This window comes from Hesperophylax consimilis, chromosome 14 (genome assembly GCF_061612785.1).
Source record: "Hesperophylax consimilis isolate HC1 chromosome 14, BYU_Hcon_1.0, whole genome shotgun sequence".
Taxonomy (NCBI): Eukaryota; Metazoa; Arthropoda; class Insecta; order Trichoptera; family Limnephilidae; genus Hesperophylax; species Hesperophylax consimilis.
Genome location: NC_142849.1, coordinates 27,168,210 through 27,180,762, shown reverse-complemented (window position 1 = coordinate 27,180,762; position 12,553 = coordinate 27,168,210). Strand labels below are relative to the sequence as shown.

General features: G+C 39.5%; 1 protein-coding gene across 2 annotated transcripts in view; it reads right to left on the bottom strand.

Annotated features, from left to right (window-relative positions):
- Window positions 1–12,553, bottom strand: part of Epg5 (ectopic P-granules autophagy protein 5) — a 65,206-nt gene that overhangs the window by 38,413 nt on the left and 14,240 nt on the right. For both annotated transcript variants that reach the window (XM_089639667.1, XM_089639668.1), the window contains exons 9-15: window positions 10,295–10,563; window positions 8,535–8,927; window positions 7,781–7,924; window positions 6,011–6,188; window positions 2,580–2,816; window positions 1,720–1,862; window positions 296–490 (exon numbers count right to left, since the gene is read on the bottom strand). In XM_089639667.1, the coding sequence (XP_089495793.1) occupies window positions 296–490; window positions 1,720–1,862; window positions 2,580–2,816; window positions 6,011–6,188; window positions 7,781–7,924; window positions 8,535–8,927; window positions 10,295–10,563 (1,559 nt within the window). The remainder of the gene's footprint in view (window positions 1–295; window positions 491–1,719; window positions 1,863–2,579; window positions 2,817–6,010; window positions 6,189–7,780; window positions 7,925–8,534; window positions 8,928–10,294; window positions 10,564–12,553) is intronic.

Sequence of the window (12,553 nt, the reverse complement as noted above, 5' to 3'; positions counted from 1 at the left end):
CTCTGGAACATGCCGAAAATATACTATGTATTATTTAAAATGAGTAATTTATGAAATAACACAAATTAATCAAATAAAAGTTATTTGCGCACGCCGGGATTTGAACCCGCGACCTTCTGCTTGCTAGTCGAGAGCCTTTCCCCTTGACCACGGAAGCCGTCAACACTCAGAATATCAGAAGGGTATGGTTAGTTAGTTAGTTAGGGGTGCACTTGCGATTTGTCAGCAGTCGTATACTGTTGCAAGGTGTGCTATGTAGTATTTGGCATAGTGAATATGTGTAAAAGGAACTCACTGCGTCTGACACTCGTGGTACCACTGCCTCTCATTGGTCCTCGACCTGAAGCCGTTGGGATCGTCGCAGAGCTCGATGGACTTGGCCTTGTGGTAGTTCTCGGCCTCGATCAGACGCGCCTTGGCCTTGGCCAGGAGGCGGGAGTTCACCAGGCCCTCAAAGAATAAAGGGCCCAAGAGCTTCGGCGATTGAGAACTGAAAAACATTACAAGAAACGTTAAAAATGGTTACATGACAAAATAGATCTGTGACAAAAAAAAAACTTTAATTAACCCAACATAGCATAACATAAATTATCCCAACCTAACCTATTAATTTATCATGTTCTGTTTTATCCGGTTACCATTAAACATTTGCGAGTTACTAGTTGTCCTGCTATTGAGAGCTACATTGTAACAAACTCTTTCTGTTACAGTGGTCGAGGGGTAAGGTTCATGACTATGAATATAGAGGTTGCGAGTTCAAATCCCGGACTGTGCAAATAAATTTATTTTATTATTTTTTTTTAACGATAAACTAATGTTTATAAGATAAGCTTTTTATGCATAGCACAAAGGATTACAATTTATTATAAGCATTAATTACTCGCTTGAAATATCCATTCAAATTAAAAATATCTTTTTTTTAATTTTTTTATAGTGAATACCTCACAAGAGTCCCAACTGCTCCCGTCTGGAGCCAGTGAAACTATGGCATCCCCAATTGGGGGATGTTGTGAGGCTGAAGGTAAGTGGGGAAGGGAAAGAGGAAGGTGGGGATGTACCTGGCTATCCAGATCTAGTCACTAAACACGGCTAAAGCCATTTGGAGCAACATTTCAATTCTGAATGGTGGTCTTACACCAGGGCGATACTGGTAGTATCTTCAACTCTGGAACGTGCCGCAAATATACTATATATTATTTTATTTAATTAATTGTGAAATAACACAAATTAATCAAATAAAATTTATTTGCGCACGCCGGGTTCGAACCCGCGACCTTCGGAATGGCAGTCCAATGCGTTACCACTGGACTATGCTGGCCGTCAAAAGAGTGAAAATAAATACCGCTGACAGCAAGTGAACCCGCACCTTCTGATGTCCGGTTCAGGTGCTCTGGACCACTGAGCTACGTCGGCTTATTCGTAACCCGCCAAATAATTCAATATGTACAAGTACTTCTTTACTGCTTATTATATATAATATATATTCTATGAAGAGGCCCATATTATAATGGGAGGATATAAAGTCAACCCCTTGAACATAAGGGCGAGTTTTAGAAGCAACAAGTTCTCATGAGGGGAATGTCAAGTGTGTACAAATGTTGGGCCCACATACAATGCCGCAAGTTCCTCGTATCATCTTCCATTGACAGCATTCCTACCTGACATTTGTGTTCCCTTTGGATGGAGAGAAGCCATCTTTATGTTAAAAGAGAGTCCTACCTCAGGCAGTTGATGTCCAAGTAAAGGTAGAAGAAGAGTTGCCAGATGAGCGGGTAGATGGGGTGTGTGAGGGAGAGGGAGGTGGCGTACTGCAGGCAGCGGTATATCACCAGCGCACCCGAGTTGTCTGAACCACCCACACTCTGGAAAAAAACACTTACTTATTTATATTTATAATAATTAAAACACAAATAACTTTGTTTCCATCACTTTATTATATACAACCTCTACATGTTTCGTCAACGAAGTTCACCTCATCAGGAGTATGTATAAACTCTATACATACTCCTGTATACTTACTCCTGATGAGGTAACCTCTACATGTTTTGTGAACGAAGTTCACCTCATCAGGAGTAAGTATACAGGAGTATGTATAGACATTATACATACTCCTGATGAGGTGAACTTCGTTCACAAAACATGTAGAGGTTGTATATAATAAAGTGATGTAAACAGGAGTATGTATAATGTCTATACATACTCCTGTATACTTACTCCTGATGAGGTGAACTTCGTTCACAAAACATGTAGAGGTTACCTCATCAGGAGTAAGTATACAGGAGTATGTATAGAGTTTATACATACTCCTGATGAGGTGAACTTCGTTCACAAAACATGTAGAGGTTGTATATAATAAAGTGATGTAAACAAAGTTACCTATTATCTGACATGGTAAACCCCAAACATATTTTGACCACCAGCCGCCACTGCTTAGGACATACTAGAAGCAAACAGTTGATGGCCTATTCTTCCAGAATAGATATCAGTGTATCAATATAGATCAGTGCTTCTCGCTTTCCATGGAATTTTGTGCATTTTCTCCAAATTTATATTTACAAAGATAAGAGATATTACGATACCTTGAGCGTCTTGTCGATGTTCACCTTGGTGCCCTCTTGATGCTGCGTGAGCCGATCGAGCAGGCGCGGCCACAGGCCCGTGAAGCGCTCCATTACGGAGTGCTCCGTCCACAGCGTGGCGTGCCACAGGTATCCCGCCTCCACGGAGCACTGCACCAGGCCGCGCTGCGCCGAGTTGGGGCTCCACAGCCAGCTGAAGCCCGAGCCTGATGTGGGGGATCTCGGGTTCGTTGGAGACTAAAAGTAAATAAATTGGCAAGATGGATATAAAGCTTCGCAAATAAATAATTTAGAAATTTTAGAAATTAGAAAACATGTAAATAAAAAAGCAGACTTAATTAATAAGCAAAAAATTTTATAAACCCACTTTTAAATAATTTCCCACTAAACTGGTCTTTCCCGTCTAACAATATTGTAATTCCCAATTCTGAACCCACTCTTACCCCTTCCCACTTCTTCCACTGGTCAATTGTAATCTATATTTAATTTTTGACTTTAGTATATACTTGCTACTGATGAGGTGAACTTTGTTCATGAAACATGTAGAGGTTATATATATATTAAAGTGATGTAAACAAAGTTATTTGTGTTTTATTAAAATAAAATAAAAAGATGTAATTAGTTCACGACAGTTTTACTGACAAAGAAAAGAGAAAGATTTCATTCACATTTGAAAAAAAGATTTTAAAAGTGAAATTGTCGTGTTTATTTGGACTTTCTTAGTTGGTATACCTGCCAAAAGCATTTGTAGCGATCGACACTACTAGTATGTTCCAGAAAGAACGCCCATATTAAAATGCATGGACTTTGAAACTACAAGACTTTTTTTTTCGCAAAACACATTTGGTTACGTAGTGTTAATAATACCGGCCGCCGCCGTATACGAGTACCTACTTGCGACGTCCGAAGTGAACTACCCATGACAATAATATTGCTGGTTTGGCGAAGTGCATTACGCGCACTCGCCAGAAGTGTCTAGACAAAGGGTCTCGGCATAATCCAACGCTGCAGAAACTACTAGAAGAATCTAGTTCCAGCTGGTGCCCGTAGTTTACCAGCGATCTCTCACAGCTACTACGACCGCCGGCCTAGCTATATAAATAGGCCCGATGCAGCGAGTAGTCAGTCTTCAGTCAACTACCTCGCGCGCTTGTAACCTTGACCTAGATATCGCGTATATATAGTGCCTACTCGTATTTATCCCATAAAGTAACGCGTTATTATTGTGAAGTAATTGCTATTGTCCATTCTTAAATAAACGCTCCAACTGAGTAAAACGAGACTTTTATTTTTGTATACCAAGATAACCACAAGTACCTATTTACAAATCATATGATTTCAGATGAAAATTCTGTTTTGGAAAAAATAATAAATAATAACATACTTATTGGCCTTAAACGGTTCATGCTTTTAAACGAGTCACGATCGCGCGCTAAATGCGTTCCAATTTCTGCTAGAACGTGTGACGCTCTTCCGGTTTCGACTTGCAGCATTCTATTTTTAGCTAACACGAGTAACAATTGTGAAAGTTAGCGATGTATTTTACTCAGTTTGAATTTGCCTGCAGCTCAACTACACCAGTTGTGTTTTTGAGCTGCTAATTTCTTTCTTATTTATATTTTAATTGAAAAATGTATAAACTTTGAATAAAACATTTAAAAAAACCTTTTTTAAAAAAAAAAACTTTTTATTAAAAAACCCTAGCATTAAGTGGTTTAAGACAGTTTACAGAATTACTAATTACTTTGTGTAACAAGACGGTATTGCACAAGATGGAAAGATCAATTTAGCTACTAGACTGACTAGCTACAGAAATGCTCACTCGATAACCTACAAACTGCAAACTAACGATATCTGCAATATCGAGATAATCACCGGCACCCCAAACTAAATTCACTTCTTTTTCTGCTTCCGCCTTCAGTTGATTCAGACCTTCTCTCTTGCTTCGGTGTTCAAAACATATTACTCATTACCTGTGATTTAATTAATATTGATTTCATTGTTTATTTAATACATTCCAGTCAACCCCGTTCCAACACTATTGTGACATCTCAACACCTCGTTTCAGTATTTGAGTACCTCGTACAAACTCATTCAACACTGACGCTATTATATAACACACTAGTCCTAAGTGTACTTGAATCAAACTCGATCATCTGGGCTCCACATGAATTAACATACACTTTACGCATTGAAAGAGTCCATAAAATTTTTTTAAGGTTTTTATTCTCGTGGCTCTATGGATGTTACCCTTGGCTTTACCCATCGATTTATATATTAGGCATGACCAATTACCACTCCCTAGAGACACGTAGAGGTATTGCTTTGCTTAAATATTTTTTCCAACTAATAAACGGTCACTTATCTAATAATGAGATACTGGCCCAATAAAATTTTTTTGTACCAGAGTCTCACTCTCGAGGACGTCATCACAATCTTCTACATAGTAGAGCAAGCCGCACTAATTTATTTATGAACTCACCTGTGGGAAGAGCTACGTGCTTTTTGAATGCGGTAGATAAAAAAATAGATTTATTTTTTGTGTCCTATAGCGCATTTGCGATATTTTTGGTATTGCATATACACTGCATAAATGGTACAATTATAACGTCTTAGGCTATATTACCTGTAATTGTTATAAATAAATGTACAAATTATATAAATAAATAAATAAATTCTGATATCCCGGCATACCTAACGCTACTTCTGTTTCATATATTATTTTCCTGGCCTTATCTTCTATATTCAACACCAAAAGCTTTAATAATAAATGTGATGAATATTTCATACAATTGATAAACAACCGTGTATGCAAAATCCTTAATAATATAAACTGACATTTAACAGCCATAAAATAATTCATGGAAAGACATGTACATTGTTTATATAGTCAAAGAAGGTTGTTTATCTGTTATATAAATTGAAAATTGAAATTTCGGAATATTTCCAAGGTATTTTAAATGTGCTATATATTTCCTCTTTTTGAAGATGTCGTAAAAAATATCATGCAACTGTGCGGAGGTTCGTACAAAGGGACAATTTGGCGACATTTTGTAAACTCTTCGGCGACGACAGTCTCCCACAACCAGCCGGGCGAGGTTGTTCCGACTCATATTGTCGAGACTTTAAACATGGCGTCATTTGTGACAGACATTCTGTAACAATGCTTGTGCTTTAGATCAATGCTAGGAACGAAACCATCAACAACGAATTACAGAATATAAAAATGACAGCTACACCAACTGTTTGGTTGTGAGTGAGGTTATGAAAGCATTCTAGTTTTGACATTTCGAGAATTCAACAATGGTTGGTGGCGATGCGGGTCTTGTGATATCAGTACGGACTGTGCGCGACAAGAATATTAAATACTATGGCAGAAGGACCTTACATACCTAGATGGATGTGTAAAATGATCTGCTAAAATGTGTTACCTGAATGAACGTGCCCAGGAAAGAGGCGGCCTCACTGATGGCGTCATGATGCAGGAAGCAGCAGCCCAGAGCCACATCCAGTAAGTGGACCACCACCCAGTCCCCTTGCCAGCCCTCGACCGAGGTGAGCCAGTTCATCCACACCATCAGCAGTGGCCTGACTGACTGCAGGGCGAACCTGGGAACATTGAAGAATTATACTGTGGCGGTTTGCGGTTACTACTCTCAACTCAAATGCAATTATTTCCGAAAGCTAGCTTCAACGAACCTAAATCGTATCATTACATTCGCTTTCAGACGCCTCTCGAGCTAGCGGTTCTCCTTCTGTGTCCTAGTGATGACAGGTAATCTGGAAAACTCGAAGCAGATGGCGCTAGTGCGGTCGGGGGTCATTTACATGACGTGACAGCTATGTAATAACGGTTTAAAAGATATATTTTTTTAAGGATTTAAAGGAATTTTTTTAATTGGTTGATAAATTAAGGTGGTAGGAGTGTCAACGAGTTAAGAAATGAATTGAGAAATAGAAATACGAAAGTAATTGGGAAAAAGGAAGACTTAGTAAACTGTTTATAACCTCAACTTATTTCAGATTGTTTTTCTATTAACATATGTATCTAAATGTATTTAGATACTAAATGTATTGAAAATAGGTTTGTTGTTTAATTTCATCACTTGGAAACTTGTGTCCAGACATTCTCGAGGAGCGTAAAGGCAAATACAACATTGAGGCATTTTAATCATAAATATTTTGCATAACTGCCAGCACACTAGCACCAACGGCTGATTGCATTCTAGATTACCTGCCTTTGCTCTCGAGGTATGTGAGCAGTTTGTCGTTGATCACACGTTCCATCACCTTGGATAGAATAGATGTGATCGCTATGGGGCGGTAGTTGGCCGGGATGGAGCGGTCACCCCTCTTTGGAATAGGATGAATGCCATCCAGAGGGTACAGAGCCTTCTAGATTACCTGCCATTGCTCTCAAGGTATGTGAATAGTTTGTCGTTGATCACATGTTCCATTACCTTGGATAGAATAGATACGATGGCTATGGGGCGATAGTTGGCCGGGTTTGAGCGGTCACCCCTCTTTGGAATAGGATGAATGCCATCCAGAAGGTACAGAGCTATCCAGATTACCTGCCATTGTTCTCTAGGTATGTGAGCATTTTGTCGTTGATCACACTTTCCATCACCTTGGATAGAATAGATGTGATCGCTATGGGGTGATAGTTGGCCGGGTTGGAGTGGTCACCCTTCTTTGGAATAGGATGAATGCCATCCAGTGGGTACAGAGCTATCTAGATTACCTGCCATTGTTCTCTAGGTATGTGAGCATTTTGTCGTTGATCACACTTTCCATCACCTTGGATAGAATAGATATGATCGCTATGGGGTGATAGTTGGCCGGGTTGGAGTGGTCACCCTTCTTTGGAATAGGATGAATGCCATCTAGAGGGTACAGAGCCGTCTAGATTACCTGTCATTGCTCTCCTTCTGACAACATATTCATTTAGATAACTATACACCAGCCCCTTTATTCATTTAATTTTAAATTGATAACACAACCATTTATCATACATTCATGGTGAATTATATTAGCAGTTGTGTAAAATTGAAAACTAAAATTTAAATGATAAGTCTATTTCAGAGACATTTACAAATAGAGAATGCTAGGAGAAATTAACAGCTTGAAGGAATTGCACCGGTATGTAAGCGAGGACTTATGAAATTGAAAAGATTTTAATGAAAATGAAAGAATCTTACATCTTGAAGTGTTTGAGCTGCGCTTGCATCATAGTGACTAGCATTTTAATGACCGGTCCTGAATAGTCGCCTATCACAAATCTGGTGGCCATCTTTGCGTAGATCTTCTCATTACGAATCATTATTGTCAGTAACTCTTTGAAACTGTAATAAAAAGTATTTAAGAATTAAATAATAGAACATGAAAAATTTGCTCATATCAGTGTCAAAATAATCTAGAAATTTTATAAAATTTAATTACCTTTATAGGAACATGTATCAAAAGCAAAATTAAAACAAAACAAAAATGGTATCAAATATGAGATTACTTTTGATCACCAAATCTGACATATTGACCGGATGGGTAAAATGTTGAAATGTGTGGTTACGTTTGATCACCGAATCTGACATATTGATTGGACGAGTAAAATATTGAAAACTTGGTATTTAAAAGCACAGGATTTTTTTTGTCTTGTTTAAATATACATAATTTTCAAATAAGCCTTAACATCTAATAAACATAATTTATTATTGAGTCAAAATAAAAACTTATGAAAAAATTACATATATATTGAGAAAAATTGAGTTACGCCATTTTCCTTTCCTATATCATACCGTAAAATCGAGAATCAATGATATCCTCACATCTGCAACAACAATAATTTGTTCTACAATCGGTGGTGCGTTAGTATGAATCATTTTAGTTCCAATTTATTTATTTTTTTTCTGAGGGACTGTACTGATTTATAATATAATAAACAAATATTTGGCTTACTTCTTACATTGCCCAATCGCATCGGGGCACTCCGTCAAAACCGGCAGAACATAATGCAGGGCGTGCACCACCTCCGCAAACCTCCCTGCTGTGGCCAATTTCACCAATAACGGCGCGGCCTGCAGAAATATCTGTGGCACAGAGTGACCCAGCGAGGTGGTCAACACTCCAACAATACTACTTATGGGGCACTTCCCGCTCAGGTCCAGCTCAGGCAAGCTCTCAGCTTGGATGGCCCAGGACTTATCTATTCCCCAGTCGAAGCAGTGGAGTTTCAGCGGCAGGACGCACTCCCAAAGCCACTCGGGGAAGTGGTGTTTCGGAGTGATCAGATTCTGCGACATGGTGGCGAGGAATATGCCAACGGAGCGATGCGTCTGCAAGTCTAGACCTCTGAAAAATTAAGAAAATAGTTTATTAACCAGTATTTTTGCTCACCGGTGAGCGGCACTTATCACGACCGTACTGATATCATCAGTGCTGGAATTTTCTGCTATGGAATGTAAACCTTTTTGCTTTGAAAACCATTGCGCTAATAACACTTAGAATCTATTTTATTTAATGAATGTACATAGCCTTTCTAAGTGTTTAGAAAACATTTTATTTGCGCATTACAAAATTCATAGCAAGAGATGAGGCACGGAGATAGTCATCGATGGATCAATTATGCGACAGCCTTGTACAGGGTTTTCCAATAAGGGGTGTTATTTTGATATTCAATCGTAAAAGATCAATAGTTTCGTTGCTTGTGTGGCACGTAGTGTCTTGTTGAAAGTAAACGTTGTCCAGATCAATACCATCCAATTCCGGCCATAAAAAATCATTAATCATCTCTCGATTGCGCGATCCATTCACCGTAACTGTTGCTCCAGCCTCATTTTCGAGAAAGTAAGGTCCAATGACTCCGCCGGACCATAAAACGCACCAAACAGTCACACGTTGAGGATAGAGAAGCTTTTCATCAATAACTCTTGGGTTTTCCGAGCCCCAGATGCGACAATTTTGCTTGTTGACGAAGCCACCGAGGTGGAAATGGGCCTCATCACTCAAGATGATATGCATTTGATTCACTCAAGTAAATTTTAATAATTTCAATGCGTTATTGAAGCGTGTATCGTTCCATTTTTATTAATGGCGTAGTTTCTACTTGTCAAATGTCAAAAAATGACAGCTTCAAGAGTAACATCTACCGAAATAGCGGGCTATTCAAAATAACACCTCTTATTGGAAAACCCTGTAGATCAAATTAATAGGATATCGCACAACCCGTATACAAGGCACCAATGGAAGTATGAGCTATTTTGGGAATTAATTAGGAGTACCTGATCATAGTGGGCATGATAGGAGAAATAACAAATAGGTACCTGATCATAATACGGTGAATTAGACCTGGTTGACGATTTCATTTGAGTTTATATTGAGCCTATTTAGAGCTGGAATACACCAAAAGATACCTGCATTGCCCAACGCAGATTGGTGGAAATCTTATTGGGTAAAAGTGTGAATGGATATTGGGAAATATCTATTTATTTACATATCTACTTATAACATCCTTATCAGAAGATGGAGGCAGAGATGGTGTAGTATTTAGTTTTGTGCTTAAAAACTTATTTGCAGGAAGAAAAACAAAATTCTTCTTCAGTCTATTCTTCATAAGTTTTATTTTATTTTTATGTGAATACCCCACAAGAGTTCCAACCGTTCGGAGCCAGTGTGAATACGGCCATTGAAAGTACATTCTTTGTGTGCATTTAGCATACCCTTTCAGGGTCCAATCCATCTCTTTAATCAGCACATGCACCAGATTGGGTGCCAGCAGCGTCCAGTGGTCCAGCAGCTTGATCAGCTCCTGAGCTGAGGGCCTCCACAGACCTAGGGGCAGGGCCAACAGCCAGGCAGGCGTGGTTGGGGGCGCGGAGACCAGCAGAAGGGGGCCTATCAGGTGCGGCTTGCTCCGCAGGGCTGTGCCGCATAAGGTTCGCGCCCATTCTCCGCAGCCAAGTTCCGAGAAGTCAGAGCGATACCCAATCTGGAATCATAAGATTTTTACAATTTTGTGCTAAGACACAGTTGTGTGGCAGTCCATTCAGTAAGTTAGTTAGTTTTGTTTAGAATTTGTGCTTGACGCGATAGATAGTTAATCAACTTTAATAATAACAATTTAACCCTTCAACTGATATCATGAGAAACTAATGGTCGTGTTTATTAGACATGATAAATTTTAAAGCATCATATTATTGATTTTATTGATGTCTTTTGAATAAAAATTTACAGATAAACTTGATACCTAATGACAATTAAAATATAAAATAAATCCAACTTTGCTTGTATCAGAATTTAATAACAAACATTAGCTGACAATTTATAACACACGTATTGCGTAATATAATTTCACGATCAATAAAGTTATCACTATCACCCTTGTTATTTGTGATTTATAGAAGTGAGTTGAACAATAAATAACACTTGTTCAATAAAATACATCAAAACATACATACACCTGTTTTATCATCAATTAATCTGTATAAAGAAGAGTTTTTTTAGGTTGGTTTGTCTTTTATACACATCTACAGTTTTATTCCGAGATTGGTAAAATTTTGCACACTTGATCTTCAAAATAAGAGGAAGGTCACCGTCTTCATGAGATTTCCAAAAACCACCCTTAACGCCTTAACCCACTACAAAAAAGGAAAATAAAGCCCGGATAACTCCGGTTTCTTCAGCTGGTCTCAAACACATAAACACAGTTCATTAGAATCATACCAAACAGACATTGACGAATATTTATTTTATTTTACTGATACCCCATAATTTTCAATAAATTGAATGGCTGAAAAATGTTTTCTCTGGAACCATTAGGACTAAGGCATCCCACATTGAGGGAGTGGGGAAGGGAAGGAGCTGGGAAGGGATCCTTAATTGGGGTGTAGCGGTTATGTCACCGCTCCTAGGGTCATCAATTAATAACCAGACTGCACGAGTTAAACAGCTGAGACAGCAATCAGTCTTACGAAACATTGAATAAAAATATCGGTACCACAATACGTAAACTGCTGATTTGCATACAGGGTGATGCAAACGATCATACAATGAACCGAGTCAGCGGTCCTGCGGGTTCGAAATCCAGACGCTACTCCAACCCGTGGCAGACGAGAACAAAGGAATCAGCAGCTATATAAGCGGTGGAGGACCTAAGTACGCCAGTCATTCATTCCACATCACTCCAGTCAACAAGTTCCACGCGACATCATCCTACTCGAGATCTCCGACTCGGCGTAATGGAGGAATCGGCCACCATGGCCGGTTCCCCCCACGTCACGCTTCGATCCTTCCTCACCACAACGCCCTGGCCCAGGCTATCATTCCTGGCCAGCGCTAACCTCACGCGCCTAGACCCGGCGACCAGCTCATCGTCGTCTGCGCCTCGGCTCCGCGACCATCGTCGCTAGCCTGTAACTCCCGCTCATCTGCCGACCAGGTCCATCGCACCTTCGGCTACCTCGTTCACGCTGAAGTACCCAGAAGACTCCTCGCCTTCATCAGCGCTGAACAAGTCTACGAGCCCGATCTCCATCAATGCGGTGTCGACCCACTGACCCGCATCTCAACCATTCTACCGCAGTCATCGCCGACTACGCCTGGTGTCATCATCATCCTCGACCCAGAGCCATCTCCCAACTACGCAACTGATTTGTTATTCCGACTCTCAATAAACACCACAACAACAACATCATATTTCATTGTCTCACAACCAATTCCCATAGGGGTATGTTGTGAGATTGAAGGGAGAGAAGGGAGCAAAGAATATAGGAAAGAGGAAGGTTTTAAAATATACCTGGTTATTTAGATCTGATCACAAAACATGGTTAAAGCCATTTCAAAGATCCATTTTAAAGTTCAAGATTCTCAATGGTGGTTTTTCATCAAGGTGATGCTGAGAGTATTTATGGAAGGAACTAGCTGTACCCCGCTAGCATTACTGTGGCTCAGTATGTCTGTGCAGATAGAGAAACAATAGC